General features: G+C 37.7%; 1 protein-coding gene across 1 annotated transcript; it reads left to right on the top strand.

Moving 5' to 3' along the window:
- The first annotated feature begins 1,071 nt into the window (after window positions 1-1,071).
- Window positions 1,072-17,298, top strand: LOC145219131 (uncharacterized). The gene is made up of 11 exons (XM_080086518.1): window positions 1,072-1,627; window positions 4,586-4,812; window positions 6,341-6,518; window positions 7,433-7,539; window positions 7,605-7,737; window positions 8,334-8,401; window positions 8,463-8,541; window positions 10,753-10,945; window positions 11,702-11,841; window positions 12,023-15,652; window positions 16,891-17,298. The coding sequence occupies exons 2-5, from the start codon at window positions 4,714-4,716 to the stop codon at window positions 7,728-7,730; spliced, it is 510 nt and encodes a 169-aa protein (XP_079942644.1). The 5' UTR covers window positions 1,072-1,627; window positions 4,586-4,713; the 3' UTR covers window positions 7,731-7,737; window positions 8,334-8,401; window positions 8,463-8,541; window positions 10,753-10,945; window positions 11,702-11,841; window positions 12,023-15,652; window positions 16,891-17,298.
- Window positions 17,299-18,147: the final 849 nt, after the last annotated feature.

The raw sequence follows: 18,147 nt of genomic DNA, 5'->3' as shown, positions 1-18,147 counted from the left end.
CAAATCGTGTTGCGGTGGTCAACGTGTGTTTTAAAAGCAGTTTGTTGGTTTTTTGGTTTTATAATCTCTTTGCTTTGATTAACTTCAAGTTAGGTTACTTTGTTCTAAAGAATTTGTTGATAGATATCATATGACTATGTTGTGACGTAATTTCACGATGTAATGTCAAAATGCATTGAAATTTAGTTAAGACAAAAACACACATTAATTCATCTATTTATTTAAATTGGCCAGGTTATCATTTAAATTTAATCAAACTACATTATATATAGCCTAAAATATGGTACAAATGACCAAAGTACTGTTTTTCAGGCCAATGGTTCAAACAAGATGAATTTCCAAAATGTTGTACAAAATGGCGGATGCGGTCGTCCTCAAACAAAGAGATTCAGTAAGCAACCACGTAAAAGCTCTTGATTGGTTTAATTTATTTTTGACCTTTCATTTTGAATCTTTGCGGAATCCTGATTGGTCCAAACTATTAAAACGTCAGCCGAAAGTTCCAGTCACGTGATCGTCCTTGGACTTCCTTTTCGAAGTGATGAAGCTCAAAAAAGCAGCAAAATGGCGGCCCCTTTCCTTGATCTTGAACATTTTCGATGATCAGAAGTTAACCTGCACTAATTTGAGGTAAGTTTTACTTCTGCAGTAAAGTTTGTTGTGGTTTTAAAGAAGTGTTTAATTATAATAATTATTTAACTGGTTGCCGAAGCATTGTTTTCGCTTTGTCGCTTGACGCCAAACATCTGTCAGTTCGAACTGACATACTTGTAACGTAACAATCGTTTATTTTAGGAAAAGTTTTTGTGAACATATAAGTTGAGTAAAAGATGTAAAGATTTATTATGCAATAAACACAGTTAGGTAAATCGGTTGGTTTCTTTACTTTCATGTAGAACTGATTTTAGACGGTTTATTTTGTATGACACTACTTTGTAGCAATTTAATTTATAATTTGTATGTGTATTTCATTTAGGTTACCGTTGAATAGATAAACAAGGATATGTACAGTTGTTGTTGGTTTGACACAAATTTAGTCGCATCTAGTCTCAAAACTGTTGACTGATTGAAGACCGCAGTTTTTAGCCTTTCAGGTTGTGCTTATTGCGCGACTGGCGCTTTTTGCCTGGTTGTTTAGATTGTATCCATAGGTGTTTCACAAAGTCCTTGTTTTGTACTTTTTGACAATGTCTGACAAAGTGCAGAACCTGGGACAGTACTTTGTTATTGGTTTTTGACAAAAAATCTTGAATGCTTAAGTTAGCAGTTTATATCATGTTTGTGCAGAAGGCAAAGTAGGTGTAAGCTTTTACAGCTTCAGATGTTTTCGGGCGTAATGATGGTAAAACCTACTTTTTGTTGTTATCTTACTCATACTAGTATTGGATGACTGGATTGATTTTGAAAAAAATTATCGCGTTGTGTCAAAACATTAGAAAATGTTTGATTGCAAGTTATGGTACCATTGCATTATTATAGCAGCAGGATCCAGTTGATCAAACGCTACAGCAATTAATCCCTAAGTGCTGTGCTACCAGCGCGAACGGCGCTTTTTGCCCGTAGAGTCAAAATCTTGGGTGCCTTCGTTTGGAGTTTCGCAGTTCATTCTGTTCTAAAAACAGTGCGGGTAAGTTGACAGTTACAATTGTATTAAAACTGTATGTTTGATGTAGTTGGTTTAATGCGACAAAGGCGTAAAAGTGCTCTGCACAAAGTTGACGTTATGTTCTGTATTTGGTTTCTGATAACCGATAACCCAAGTTAATTTAGCTGGGACAATTTAAGTACTTTGGTAAAGTTACAAAAGTCTGCTATCTCTTAAGTTGTGTTTTTTGGGGGGCATCCAGCAATTAGGTATAGTCAATAGCGGTTTACTGTTTCATACGTTCCAGTCTACATCTAATTGTACACCTAACTATTTTTATCCTTGCTTTATCCGTCAAGAGTTTTCATAATGTTTCATACATTTATGGGTGCCTTGTGTATACCAGCCAGGGTGTTTCGGTTTGATAGGGTGCTGTTTAATTAAGATGCGTTAGCTGACACGGTGTAAAAATATCTTGTCTACCTGATGAAGTTAATGCAGATTTCTGTATGCTTGTTATGCCAGTACGTGTGCAACTTTATACCGTAGAACGTAGACCATTAGCACTTCGTTTCTACGCGTGTGCAGGTGTGCTATAGCCTGATGTTGTTAAAACGTTGATTTCTAACGCGATACATGCAAATTGTGTATTTAATACACGCAATATAACAAGGCTGACGGAAACTGTACATTTGATTTTCTTTGATATACGTAAAAATATCACAGACCAATTAGACACAAAAGCTCAGCTGCTTGACTTACGTTGTACTCGATGGAAGGCTATGCGAAACAATGGTCTAAAAAAAGACGTCATAAACAGAATAGAATGTTTGCTTACAAGTGAGACAACAATCTGCCCGTTTAGGCATAAGTATATTGAAAAGTTATTAATAAATACTAAGTAGTGCTTATCGCATGATGCAAAGTTTATGCAGCCTTTTTTGTGCAGGTCGTGTTTACTGCGCGAGCGGCGCTTTTTGCCTGTGGAATTTTGATTGTGTGCTTTGGTGTTGTTGCCCTGTTGGTGCTGACCTGTCATTTGGAAAGCACTTGGTAAAAAGGATTTTTTACTGGAAGTCGTTTTAATCCAGCTGAATTTTTAGGGTTAGTGTTAGGGTTAGTAGAAATAAGATAGCAAATTGCTTTGTTACACTGTCAGATCAAGTTGAAACGTAATCTTTGCTTTGTTCATGAGTGGTGGAAGTATTATGTGTGGAATCTTGTATGTTTTAAAATTGTAACCACACATTTTAAAACAAAGATATACACTGGCTGCCATAGTGAAATGTAACCTTCGTTTCGGCTAGCTTACAGGAGTATGGGTTGTGTGCCCCTGCTTGTTAGCTTACAGGAGTATGGGTTGTGTGCCCCTGCTTGCTAGCTTACAGAAGTATGGGTTCTGTGTAGAGATGTACCGAATATTCGGTTTGCCGAATCTATTCGGCCGAATCGGTCATTTTTGCAAAGATTCGGTTTCGGCCGAATAATTTGTTGCGATTCGGCCGAAACCGAATCTTTTACGAACACAAATTTAAAGCATTAAACATGTCTTTTTTGCTCATTAAGGTACCACGGAATCTTTCAAAAGCCCAAACATAACGAAAATCGCGTCAATTTTTGTCTTTTTCAACACATTATCGTTTTTCCCATTGTAGTCAAAAAATTAGTAATTCATTGGCAGGTTGCCAATCATGCTTGAGGCAATTTCAAACCCCACAGAACTGAAATGAGGACAAAACACGACTATTCTGCACTAGTTGCCTGGTAGATGAACATTTTTTCATGTCTTACGCGTCGTGTACGACTTCGCGTGACGTCATAATTGATTCGGTTGATTCGGCCGAATTTATTCGTCAAAACCGCCGAATATTCGGTTTCGGCCGAATCGAAATTTAGCCGATTCGGTACATCACTAGTTCTGTGCCCCTGCTTGCTAGCTTACAGGAGTATGGGTTGTGTGCCCCTGCTTTAAACAGTAGTAATGTAATTTCAGCTGAAGCGCAGTGCTGAAAAATAGTTTAAATTTTTCGTTTCATTACAGCTATAATGCCACTGCAAACTTATAACGGACAATTTCTTATTGCGTTATCCGTAGACAACCGCCATTATGACGTTCATTGTTAAGTGTTCGATTTTTTCGTGTACTTGCCTGCGCTAGAATAACAGTACCACGATTTAAATTAAAAACAGATCAGCCAATGTAAGCATGAAAAGTTTGCGATAAGAGTGGTGCAGGCTGCTATAATAATTTTGGGAGAATTTGAAAGCTGTAAATCACTTACAAATTTGATGTAGATCACTTTACCTCGACTAATTTACCCATGTACTGTTTTTTAGACACTAAAACGCTGAATATTGCGGGTCGTCGTGGAACCGCTATATGTCAGGTAAATTGCTGACGGTTAGTGCTTAAACTGCCTAAAACTTATTCAGCTATTTCCTGACATTTGTCAAAAATGCTATTGCGGGAGATTGCGGGACGTCTCAGAAGCGGAATGTTTTAGTTCGTTGCGGAATGTAACCGTCAGCAATTTAACCCGATATTCAGCGTTTTTCATGACGTCTCGCCATCTCGTCCCGCAATATTCTTGTGGAAGGACGGATCAGGCGCAGGATGTTTAGTCGGTCGCGGAATTTATCCGGCGGAATTTTTTTTAATGATTTTCTATTATAAAACCTTATCCCAACCTTCATACCACTAACCGTCAGTAATTTAACCCGATATTCAACGATTTTCACGACGCCCCGCAATATTCAGCGTTTTAGTATAGCTAAGTTGCCAAAGTAATGTCAGGTTGTATTTTCACGTTGTACCGTCGTCAAGATTTCCGTGTTAAACAACTTTTAAAAATAGATTTTAATAATGTGATAAGAACCTGTGACACAGCTTGCATAATCAAAGTCTGGGGTTTATGATTTAGTTGGCACATGGGCTATTTAATTTTATTTACTCTACATTGGTACAGGTATCTTTCTAATTATTTTTATTTTATTTTGCAGATTGGAAGAGCGAAAACAATAAACTGAGATATTTCATCAAACTAGTCTTGATGCCTGGACGTTATAACAACACATTATCCGTTCCTCTACAAGGCAACCGGGATTATAAACGATACTCCCCTTGAAAAATGAGATGCAAAGACTATGATATCCTACTACTAGGCTGCTATTTGCCTTTATCGTTGACACCATCCATCATGACGGACACTCTCCTATGGATTGCTAAGGTAACTCCTTACGATAAATTTATATTTTCGGTTTTATGCTATTGCTCTTGACCCATCTGTATTACTAGGGATTTTTGTAAGCAAACATTAGCACTTCGTGGCGTCACTCGATGTGCAAATGATCTGTTTTGCAATCGAACACCATTATATACCCCTTTTTGTCTCTATGATGCTTTTCTGTCCCGACAAATTGCATTACGCAGAAAATTTCAAAGTGAAAAAATTGATTCAGCTGCTGTATTTTCTTGCAGGGGGTTTTCATTATTAAGGAAAGTTTTACAATATTGCATCGCGAAATTTTGTTTGCTTGTTGGTTTTTGTCACTGTCACTTTGTTTTCATTCTTTTTCGTTGTGGCACCTTACCTACGTTTGTGTTATGGCACCCTCGCTGTTTCCCCTTATGGTTTGCAAAGCGCTGATTTTGCAAAGCGCTGATTGCGCCGGAATGCGCCAACTGTTCCGCATGCCTAAAATAGGGCGTCGCTAGTCGACGACTTGGCTTTTCTTGGCGGGAGATGGCTTTTCTCTTTTTTTTCTCGCCGTGAAACGTGGTGGTGGTGGTGGTGGGTTGCCACGTGCCCGGTGTAACGTACGTTTCTTTTACATTGTTTTGAATATAAGTCCGCGCCGATAAGCTAAACCAGTGTGCGGGAGTAATTGGCTGGACCGGTTACTAATTAAGTAAGCAGGTTTGGTGTAAGCGACCATTTTATCAGGCCAGCCGAAATAATTCGTTAAAAATTGCATTATGGCGCTTTTTGCTATAACCCAAATTGTGGAACTATTGCGATTGTCACATAAAAAATAAACGATGATTTACCGCGTGTGTTCAAATACTTAAAACATAAGAGGAGAAATGACTGTTTAGTTAAACAAGTAGCGGCCTTTGCTGAAATATAAAACTGTGATGGGGTCGAAATTAAATGAAATTTTTGCGCCATTGTGTTAACCGAGAGCTCTTCAACCGGGGTTCCGTACAACCCGTTCAGGGGTTCCGTGAACTTTAAGGGTTGCACGGGGAGTAGCAATTCGAACACGAATGATTCATAGTATCATTGTTTGAACACCTGCGCAATATTGTTAACCTTTGTCACGCCATTGATCAATTGTGACGTAATAAATACAACCTTGTTATACTCCAGCTAAGTTGCGAGATTAATGTAGAAACGATCGATCCACATAACACGGCAATGCGTTTCAGTTAACCGTTTAATTTAAGTCAACCTTTGTGATGTGCTTTGGATGTGTATGCATCTTGTTTCTTTGATGTAGCCTACTTGTATTACATTCATTAAAATTATTTTATGGGGGTACCGGAAAGTTTGACAAAGTACCTGAAGGGTTCCGCGTCACTAAAAAGGTTGAAGAGCACTGTGTTAACCGTTTAGTTTGTATTAAATTAATTGTACTTTGCTACGTTTGTAAAACCTTGAACCAAGCTTTACAATTTTTTGCTTGAATGCAGATTGTTTTTTTTAAACGTGCCTGAAGAGAACAAACAAGCAACATCGACATTTTAATCAACAGTTACGGTTTGCTTTTTCAAATGGACCGACCAAACCCATGGAAACATTTTTGTCCTCTTGCCAGACCGCTGTTTTTGTCCTCTTGTCAGACCGCGGCAGGAACGATTTGTCTACTTATATTTCCATGCTCGTCGCCACATTCAGCTGTCGTTTGACATTTGCTCATAACATCACCATACGTAAGTTGCAGTTATAAAGTATCTCTGCCGGTATTTTTTTTGTCGATTCTTATAAACAGGCCCGTGCCATTGCTTATATCAGTGGTTCTCAACCGCCGGTCCGCGTCAACGTTTCGGCCGGTCCGCCAAATATATTACAATTTTATATCTCAATTGCAAAATGCAAGATGTTGAAGGCAGAGAAATCGTGTGGAAGTCAACGCTCTACTTCGCCTTGCAGAAACTTTATTAGAACCGCGTTTAACACGTATGATATCAAACAGACAGCAGTAAACTTCTCATTTAATTAAATTTTTCATACTTTTTTGATCTGCATATTTTTGTCGTGATTACATTTTGGGTTGATTTTGAAAGTCCACCGGTCCGCAAAATTATTTTTGAAAGTTTACCGGTCCACAAACTTACAAGGTTGAGAACCACTGGCTTATATTATATAAGCCTTATAAGCAGGGTTGCCATACCGTCCTTATTTCTAAGATTTGTCCTTATTTTTGATTTGAGTCCTTATTTTGTCCTATTTTCAACAATTACTATAGTCAAATCCCTGCTACAAGTAAAAGGAAACCGAGACCTGGCCTGTTGTGAGATGCACTTAGTATTTTCTACGAACAACGATTTGCTGGAACAGATTGTTTCTGGCCAAAATATCGCAAATGATATGCTATGACTCGTATAAATGCAAAGATTTGTTCAAAAACGTTTGATTCGTTTCGCATAAAATCTTAATTTTTCGTTGTCCTTATTTTTGGTTTTAAGTCGATGGCAACCCTGCTTATAAGCTATGTGAACTACAGTTTCTTTTGGAGTCTAACATTATTGCCTTGTTACGTCACAGTTCTTTAATAACGTGTTTGTGGCGGAAGAAGCCCATTGTAAACTATTATGAAATAAAACTTTTTATGCATCGTTTCTAGAAAATTTGTCGTCGCTGAATCAGCTGCGACGTTGCTACGAAACCATCTGTACGATGACCACAAGTGCAAGGCTCAATATCGGGCGAACTCTCACGTATCAGCTTATTGTAACCCAATTGCTGGTGAGTGTCAATTTGTAATCTCACATTGAATTTTTGTGTTTGTTTCTCAGATTGTAAATATCCACATTTTACAATTGAGAGTATTTAAACCTGGATTCTGGAAAGCATCGAAAGGAAGAAAATATGGAACACCGAGATTCAACATACAAGTCTCGTTGTCCTGGACATTTAGCTGAAATACGGGTTTGTTTTTTGTCATTGGCACAGAGTTGCAAGTCGGACCGGGCTTTTCGGGCCGGGTTCGGGCTTGGGTATTTGTGAGAAAACGGGCCTGACTTTACGTTCCGTGTCCGCCATGTTTTTTAAATAAAATCACTCAGCTAAGTAACAAGTCTCTGGCTTTGACCTAATGCCCACCCCACTCTAAAACGTATTGTTTACCCCATTGTCTACTATTGTTCATTGTGTTTGTTGTCTTTCTCTTTTTTCTTTCTCATCCTTTGTTGCAAGGCTTTTTTGGATAGGCCTGTCAATCAAAATTTCGGGCCTAAACGGGCTTCTCAAAAACGTTTCGGGTTCGGGCCGGGCTTCGGGCTTATTCTTTCGGGTTCAAATCAATGCTTTTTCTGCATGTAGAATTTTCAGTATGTTCCGGCAACTGTTCAACCACTAAATCTTACGTGACTGATTTTGAAAATTGCGTACTCTATGATGGCGTGCTTTGGGTGGGAGGTTTTTAAAACGGTAGGAGCAAAGTCTTCATACCATCATCGAATTTATTGTAGATTTGTACATGCTGTTAAAAAGGTTTTTGTTGTAATCACATAATATTTATTTAGGTTCACGTTCATGACCATGCTTTGTCCCCAAGGCCATGACGTCAATGCGGAGAAACGTCATCACACAGGTTTGCCTGATAGCAAATCGTATTTCCGGAATCTTGCAGCAAATTAACTAATTTTCTTTAGCAGGGTCCATAGAAACGCATCATGACGTCACAGACTAACATTTGTTTCTATATGTCACATGCAACTATGGATGACTGAGGTAGCCTGTTTTATTGCTTTAAAATCTCGTAATATCTATTGATTAACTGTTTGTAATCCTTAATATTACATTTGCTGTTATTTTACGTACTCACATTAATTGAACTGCCCGTGTAAAAAAATATCAAAAATTTACAATTTATATTTAACGTTTTTGGTAATGTACATTTTACTCGACAACTTAAGCCACCGTGGTTTAAAATAGAACTTTTTCTGTCTTGTAAACTTGTTAAAGCGTCGCTGAAGCAGCTGCGACGTTTCTGCGAGACCGTCTAATGCAGTGGTTCCCAACCTTTTTGACTTTGCGGCACCCTATCAAAGAGATAATAGTTTGCGGCACCCTGGCAAAACTGGATCAATGTTATGAGGTTTCTGTATTTCAAATAACTGTATGAAACAACACAGAAACAGTTGTATGAATGCATTTATTCAAAAGTCAGTGTGAATATTGTTGGGCTTGGTTTCTTGCACAAAATCCCTTAATATATGGGGGCACATGCGATAAGCCACCCGCATTTCTTCCTCGAGGAGTCAATCTCGTTTTGTAATATTTATGTTCGTTAATACGGATAATCCACTCTCACATAGGTATGACGTGAAACACTGCAACAAAACATGGCTTTCTTTCCAACGCAAGGGTATTCATTTTCAATTTTTATCCAGAACGCGTCGAGAAGCATCTGCTTGTGCATCAGCTTAAATTTTCCATCGTTATGCTGTTCAAACTTTTTTATGGAAAGAAACGCAGCGAGTCGAAATCTTTGTTTGTTTTTTCCTGGGCGAGAATCCAAAGGCTTAGCGAGGAGTATCTACTTACCGCCTGCGACTTCCTCACTAAGCGACTCTCCAAAAAGGAACCGGGAAATACTGAGAGACGCAAAACTTAATACACACTGAAACCCGGTTAGAAATAAATAAATTCCGCCGGTAAAGTTAAAATAAAGAACGGGCCGCAGTATTGCAACATCAATATCTCGCGGCACCCCTGAGCATGGCAATTGGCACCCCAGTGTGCCGCGGCGCCCCGGTTGGGAACCACTGGTCTAATAGTCGTTCAGCTTAATTGTTGGTTGGTGTACATCAGGGGTCTCAAACTCAAATTGCTTGAAGGGCCAAAAACAAGCTTTTAAGTAAGTCGAGGGCCGCACTATTGAAACATTTGTTACAGTGTAACATAGAAACAAACGAATTGTATGACTAAAAACTGAAATGTTTATTTATGCCATTACCTACATTAAAAAAACAAAACAATAACAAACAGATATACAGTGTAGCAAAGTGAAAGAACCAACTATGCTTTATTGCAGTGGTTCTCAACCTATTAAGATTGCAGACCGGTAAACTTTCCAAACAAATTTTGCGGACAGGTGGACCAACTGTGCTCCAATTACTTATTATCGTTCTGCCTTATGAAGTCTCCTTTTCGCTTTTTGTTAGTTTCTGCGCCACCCATATCAAGATTTGCATGATCGTTTTAAGCCATATTGTAAATTTGAACCACTAGGGTTAGTTTCTTCCTCTGTCTTCACCAGTACAACTAACTTGCATTCACTGTTGGGTTTTTTGAAAGAACATTTTACTGTCAAATTTTGCTAAATTTCGTTCAAAAGTCTTTAGCTTTCACATGCAACTGGTCTTAAATGAGTTGCACTTTTTGGCACTACACTTACAGCATTGTGACGTACGATATAGTCCAAAGTAGACTCTGCAGAGTTCATAAACTTTGCCTTACGTCACAATGCTGCAAATTACGGAACGTGAGAAATTCTGAATCAGTTTAATGTTTTATTTCTTTATTCACTGGACAAGCCTTCAATATCTTGCATTTTGAAATTGAGGCACAAAATTGTAACATATTTGGCGGACCGACGGTTGAGAACCACTGCTTTATTGCTTTGTATGAAAACATTGACCTACAATGCCGCAACAATGTAAATAATATGACGCAAAAATCGCAAATCGTTTTCTAATGTGGAGCTATTTCGACTTTTTCCTTAAAACGTTGCATATACCACCGATAGAGAGTGATTCTATCCTGTAAACTTTCTGATCTGATATGGTATTCCGCTTGAGTAAAACACATAACTTTTAAAAGTTACTTCGCGGGCCGCACAAAAACTCTTGGAGGACCGCATTTGAGACCCCTCACTGTACACCATATTCCATTTTTTGTGTGTGTTTTTTAAAGATGATTCTCGACGTTGTTGCACAGACAGCAGCTGGAACCAGTCCCTGAAAATCATTGAAGAAAAGAGAATGTGCAACACCGAAATTCAACAGTACAAGTCTGATTGTTGTAATATTTTCGTCGTGCTTCGTCAGGCTACACTTGCACCTTAATATGACGTGACTTCGCTCTTACGGGAACAACACCGTTTAAATAGTGCAACATCACCCTTAAACAGGTATTTCAAAGTGTAAGTTACAATGTTCCGCTACCTACTGCTTTGTCAGAGACATAACACAAGGTGTTTATTTATATGCTTAACGAAAACGGCGTGATCACATACGGTCACGTGATATACTGTTTACATAGAGATCATTTAATACTAATTGTAAACACTGCACAAGTGATGATCAGTTTTGTTGTGTCGTGGTTTCACACTTTAAATTCCTGACATTGCCAAGATAACTCGTATAAGAAATTTTTTCACTTCTGTCTAACATCTTTATATTCGGGCTATTTGCGTTACAAAGTAAGTTTGCTTCTACAAAATAATTAATAATACACGATACAAAAAAAAACTTTTTTAACACTAAATGGCACCACATGACTTCTTGTTTTTTGGCCCATATTTTTATGCAAACCTTGTGTATTCATAAAAATATTAAAACAATTTCAAATTTATCATCATTTTTGCTATTTGTAATTTGTTAACCAGGCAGTCATACATGTATTGTGATGTGAAGTTCTAGTGCGAAATTATCATCGTCTGATAGTTTTTGTTATAAATCACGCATTTACATGTCGAAGTTGATGACCTTGGTCTGTTACTGCGTTACTAAGGAAATAACTTTACCACTAAAACGCGTTCCGATATAGGTTCCCGATTTACATTCGTTCTGATGTACACAACAAAATTTTCTTACTGGAGGCTGAAAAAACTCTATTCTACTTTTTCATAAAGTAAACTTATTTGTTTCATGTGTGACGTTTAAAGGAGAACACGTCTAATGAGTCATTGAAGTGGTAATGATATTGCTAAGCAATCATCAGCTGATTGATGCAGACCTTATTTCATGGGATGAAATCTCTCTATCGGTCATGCCAGCTTACTGCACTACTGCAACAAAAATTCTGGTTAGTGTTGTTTTTCTATTACCAAAAATGTTAAATGATATTAAAAAAGGCTTAATTCGGTGTAGAGTACACTCCGTCATAAATAAGCTCACATGTCAAGGTTTTTTACATCACTGTAACCAGTTTTGCTCAACATTTGTGGTGTCATTTAAAAATTAACATAAATGTATATATATCGCAGATTAGGAACACTTAAGTCCAATTCAGCGATCGAGTGTGCTTGTCTGGACTGACTTGAACAAAACCTCCCACCAGGCCACTCCTATTACAAACAATACTCTGCAATCAAAATAATGTTATCCTTCTACCACCATGCCAAGGGAAAAACAAGTTTGGCTTTATTTTTGTGCTTTGCATAATAACACTAATATATATTTTTCTACTTTTTTAATTGACTAACAAAACCACAATTTCATTTCAAAACTACCAGCTACATCTAACTTTGTAATTTCAAATAAGTTCCAAATTAACCCAACAACGTTTGTGGTCAACCTGATATCATCTTGAGTTCCAAAACCTTTACATCACGTTTCAAAATTAAAATCCAGATCCACATTTTTACCAAAACTCTTGCTTGCTTTTTTTTGATTTGGCAGTGCTGTCAATTGCATGTTTATTATTTATTATCATTTTCAGCGCTGCCGCTGCATGCTTTCGCCGGTGCCCCGCCTTTTCGGATTTTTTTGTTTATTTTAAAAGCAAGAGTTTTGGTAAAACTGTGGACAATGTCGATTTTTAAAGCGTTATGAGGTAGTTTTTGTAACTTAATATGAGCGGTGCCGCTTGGTTTGTTACCAACACGTTACAAACGTTTGGTTTGTTACTAACACGTTACAAACGGCTTAACCTCAAAATTCATTAATGTGTCTGTCAATTGCAAAACCGTTAAATCTGCCTCGTTTTTGAGGCACAAAGTTTTTTGACAATATTAGTTTTTGTAAAACGGCTCTTGACCCCAAGGTTTGCGATAATTACAAACTATGTAATTAATATTAGTCACCTTTTGATTGATCGCATCATTTTATATTATATTGTAACGTTCAGATGCCATCACTCTATCACATGTAAGTTAAAATTGTGTGTTGTAACGTTTTGTCCTTACCTGAAACGTGCTTGTTTCACCAGACATGCAAATCAGACAGATGATAGCTGACGAACGGAAAAAAAGTTGTACCGAATTGAATGACACATTTCCTTCAGGTAAAAGTTAAATTAACTTGCCGTGCACGTCATTTAAAGTCGCATTTTCCATTCCCAGTTGAAAGGTCATTTATCCAAAACAATTTCAACCCATAGAGGATGGGTAGGAGGCCACGGGCGTCTAGAAACCAATTAATATTCCGGCAGTAACCCACATATAATTGAATTTAGCTTCGATATTTAAATTTCGCTAGACCATAAACGTCTGGTAGACTATATAGCCATACAGTCCCATTTTAATTCCAGTTTAAATGTCATTTTTCCGAAGGCAATTTCAACGCATTGGGGGTCGGTAGGAGGAGGGTCTAGAAACCGATTAATATTTGAAGATTCCGAACCACTCAAAGTTGAATTTAGCTCCGCACTAACCCACTTAAAGTTTAATATGGCTAATATAATTGAATTTCGCAAGCCCTAAAATGCGTGCAAAATATAGCCTTTCAGTTGCGGTTTGATTACCAGATTAAATGTCATATTTCTAAATGTAATTTCAACCCAATGGAGGTCATTAGGAAGCCATGTGTGTTTAGCACTGATGCTAAATTGAAATATTTCTGAAGTAATCCACCCGAAATTAAATTTAACTTCGATATTTGAATTTGGCAAGCCCGAAATGACCTGCAAGACTATAGCCCAACAGTCGCAATTTTAATTTCAGTTGAACGGTACTTATTGGCGTTTAGCACTGATGCTAAATAGAAATATTCCGACAGTAACCCACCCGAAATTGAATTTAGCGTCGATATTTGAATTTCGCAAGCCCTAAAATGCGTGCAAAATATAGCCCTACAGTCTTATTTTCAATTCCAGTTTAAATGTCATTTTTCCAAGGCAATTTTAACGCATGGGGAGTCTGTGGGAGGCCATGGGCGTCTAGCACTGATGCTAAATTGACATATTCCGTCATTAATCCACCCAAAATTGAATTAAGCTTCGATATTCGAATTTCGAATGTCAACAAAGCGTGCAAAACTATGGCCCTGTCGCAATTTTATTTCGAGTTCAAATTTCATATGTCTGAATGCAATTTCAACCCATTGGGAGTTTTAACCCACGCAAAATTAAATTTAGCCACGATATTTAAATTTTGCTAGACCACAAACTTCTGGTAGACTATAGCCCCACAGTCGCATTTCAATTCAAGCTAAAATGTCATTTTTCCGAATGCAATTTCAATGCATTTGGGGGTGGTAGGAGGCCAAGCGTCTAGTACTGATGCTAAATTTAATTATTCCGACACTAACCCACCCTAAATCAAACTTAGCTTCGATATTTGAATTTCGCAAGCCCCAAAATGCAAAATATACCCCTTCATTCGCATTTACAATTCCAGTTTAAATGTCATTTATCCGAATGCAGTTTCAACGCGTTGAGGGTCGGTAGGAGGCCATGGGGGTCTAGCACTGATGCTAAATCGAGATATTCCTGCAATATCTCACCTAAAAATGAATTTAGCATCGATATTTAAATTTCGCAAGCCCCCAAATGCAAAATATATCCCTACATTCGCATTTACAATTCCAGTTTAAATGTCATTTATCCGAATGCAGTTTCAACGCGTTGAGGGTCGGTAGGAGGCCATGGGGGTCTAGCACTGATGCTAAATTGAGATATTCCTGCAGTATCCCACCTAAAAATGAATTTAGCATCGATATTTAAATTTCGCAAGCCCCCAAATGCAAAATATATCCCTACATTCGCATTTTCAATTCCAGTTTAAATGTAATTTTTCCGGATGTAATATTAGCGCATTGGGGTTCGGTGTGAAATATTCCTGCAGTAACCCACCCAAAATTCGCAGTTTTAATTCTTGTTCAATAGTGATTTTCTGAATGCAATTTCAACCCATTGCGGGTCATTAGCACTGATGCAATTGAGCTACTTCTAACATAACCCACTAATATGTGTTGTTTATAAAATTATGCTTGCCGTTGTTTGGTTCATGATTGTCTGTGTGGCGTTTTAAATACGCGAGCTGTGATTGGTCGATGACAAAAGGGGATTCCACATACCTCGCTTGTGTTGGCTCATTTTTTCCTGGTGAGTCTTGTCGAAGGATATTGTGTTAAACAGCTAGAATGTTAAGCAGGTAATGCTATTGTTCTAAGACTTCTAGTTAACTTATTGGTAGTTGTGCAGAAGCAAACTCTGGTGCACATTGGCTTACTTGCTGCATTTTAACCAAGGTGTAATTTTTAAAATGCATTCAAGTTATCAAATACACAATACTGCTGCTAGATTTGTTTTTGTTTCAGATAATTTATTGATGTTTTCTGTGTCCAGTTTAATTGCCAAGTAAAGAAATATTACATGAACGAAATAATTTCATGATGGGAAACCAGTTTGAAGTTTAAAGCAAAGTTGAGTATTTCTTTCTCGTGTCATATTGCTTACAATAAAATTTAAATTCTGATTGTGTATGAGAAGACAGCATAAAGTGTACTTATTCTGTTTTCTCACTTTATTAGAGACCTGAATTTTGGTGTGAACAAACCATCTATTGTCCTGAGTTTGGCTCTGCTCATTTTTTTACAGAACACTTGAAGCACGACAGCGGTGTCCCATTTCAAACTGGAACTGGAATTAAAGAAACTAGGTCTTTGAATGAAAGGTAATTAAATTATAAGGCCAGTTTCTGCAATTTGTAGTTAAAAACTTGAACCGCACCAAACCTATTTTAGACAAAGCGTTAAAAAATCGTAGTATATTGTCGTATATATATCTCCAGAAAATATCACTTTGGACAACACGTGGTTTATGAACAACGTAGTAAGACAATTGATTGTAAAGATAATTAAAATGTTTAAAAGTATGGTTCAATCATTTTTGAGTAAGCAAAAACTTAGCTAAGATCAGTAGTTTTTAACGCAGACGCATGTTTTCGCTGAGGGGGCGCTAGAGAATAATTGGGGGGGGGGGAGGTCGCTGGGAATAGATAGAGCAGAAACAAAACGTCAAAGTTGTTTTTGGCATATCTCTTCCTGCGACCAGTAAGTAAATTTGACTAAGTGTTTACACTTGTGTACGTTGTTTTGCAACGTGTTTTTGATAATGATGTCACAATGCATTTAGTGCAAATCGCAATCTGCTAGTTGTCGGGGAAAACGTCACATTTTAACGTGTGATTTGTTCACTGCTGACGTACGAAAGTAGGGCTCCCAAGGATAAAATTGACCGTTTTTTTAAAACTTTAAATAGTGTGAACACGCACATTCAGAAGTGTTTCGCCTTGCCTGACATGTTATACAGTAGGAAACCTTTACAGCTTAAATACGGCCCTGGGGGCTAACGGGGCCTAAAATTAAGTAAAAAAAACACCGCGTGAGTGGGAACGGTGTGTAACCGCCACAATCCACCGAGCGTACTCGATAGAGCACCGAGCATTGACGTGAGATTCTCGGTGCTCGACCAAACAGAACAATTGTAGTTTTTGCACATCACTGGTTCGAAATTAAAAGCAGTTAGCAACGATTTGAGTGTTAAAATATAGCTTAAAGATTGGGCTCCCAATTATCGCATTGATATTGAGCGTAAAATAAAATCGTTTTGATTTTTGTCAGTTTTGAGGCGGCGATTATAAATTATGCTAATCTAACAAAAGGTGTACAGGAAAAAAGGTTGAGAAACACTGACTTAGATGAACGTAACACCGAGCAGACTCAGCTTCCTATGATAACTTACTATCTAAGGTCGAAATTTGCGACTGCTGGATACCTTTAGTGGCGGGTAAAATGCGTTAATAATTTGTGTTTAACCGCACCTACATTTTGACACAAATACTGAAGAGAGCAATGTAAGTGAACTTGTTTAAGATGCTATTCGGACTAATTTTTTGTTCTTGCTTTGCAGGTCGATGCACTGTGCCAACCTTTCTGTTATGTTCAAACTAACGAGCATTGGTTCATTTGCTGGAACACGTCGTGCAAACTGAAAATGACGTTCCCCATTAATGTTACTTTAAAGCAGTAGTTCTCTAAACTCGGTTTTCGGGGCCGCATGCGGCTCCCAACTACTTATTTTGCGGCTCGCACCAGACCTCAGAAAACCACCAAACATTGCTATTTTAGCTTTCAAAGTCATCTTCTTTAGTGATTTTCTCAAGGTTTCGTTTGTTTTGCGGCTCCCTACACACTTAAAAAATACCATTTGGCCCCGACAATAAAAAAGTTTGAGAACCACTGCTTTAAAGGCAACCGCTTGCTAGTTGATCATTATCTCGACTATCATTTTGTTTTTCGTATATTGTTGTTGTTTGTCAATAAATTTTATGATATCGCATGTGAGAGTATAAGTCCCAACAGAGTTTTTTTTATTTATTTTTTAAACCGTCAACTCAAATAGCCCAAACCGTCAGCACTTTTAATAGTCTGCATAGTAATAATTTTTGCATGGTTGCGTCCTTCGAAATAGCGGCGATCTTGTAATATATGATAAACGAAGCTTTGAACAGCAATAATGCTGCCACCGTGGCCAGAATTTATAGTCTATCTATCGATAGTTCGAGCACCGAACGGAAGAAAATATAAAACACTCGATTTGCATTTCGATTACAGGAGCTGATGATGCCACACAGGCGAAATAGGCAATATATTCCTTTATTGAACCGACTGATTCTGTTTCACCAAGGATTTTACCATCCATTGGTTTTACTTTACTCTAGTTAAAAAGGCAAACAGTGATCGTCAGGTTAAGCCATGCTGTTGATGGTTTTGATCTATTACTAAAGTTGTTATTTTGATAAAACACTCACATTTTTAGTACCATATTAACTTACATTTGTTGCATATTTTTATGGGGGCATGGTTAGATTTTTTACCACACTAATGTTCATTTGGTGCTTAGCACATACATTATTATCAACAACTACATTTCAATGTATTGTACAAATCTAACCAGAGCCGAACTTCAGTTAAAACCACAGCTGGTATGTGTAGGCTCCACGAAAGAAGGGGTGGGTAGCAGCCGGTGCCGCACAAGGGCCCACAACAGTCTAAAAGGGGCCTATTATTATCTTAATTAAAATTGACAATTACACTTTTACCGTTTCTATGAAGCTAAAAAATTTTGATATAGTTGTCCAATCAAGGATTATGTTTTTTTAGCTAG

Source organism: Phallusia mammillata, chromosome 3 (genome assembly GCF_965637545.1).
Source record: "Phallusia mammillata chromosome 3, kaPhaMamm4.hap1.1, whole genome shotgun sequence".
NCBI lineage: Eukaryota > Metazoa > Chordata > Ascidiacea > Phlebobranchia > Ascidiidae > Phallusia > Phallusia mammillata.
The sequence above is the reverse complement of the archived record's forward strand: the minus strand, read 5'-3'. Positions and strand labels throughout refer to the sequence as shown.

Coding starts and splice junctions, on each gene's coding strand:
- LOC145219131 (XM_080086518.1), top strand. CDS start 4,714: ATGAGATGCAAAGACTATGATATCCTACTACTAGGCTGCTATTTGCCT. Junction 4,813..6,340: donor CTCTCCTATGGATTGCTAAG/GTAACTCCTTAC, acceptor TTTAATCAACAG/TTACGGTTTGCTTTTTCAAA. Junction 6,519..7,432: donor TGCTCATAACATCACCATAC/GTAAGTTGCAGT, acceptor CATCGTTTCTAG/AAAATTTGTCGTCGCTGAAT.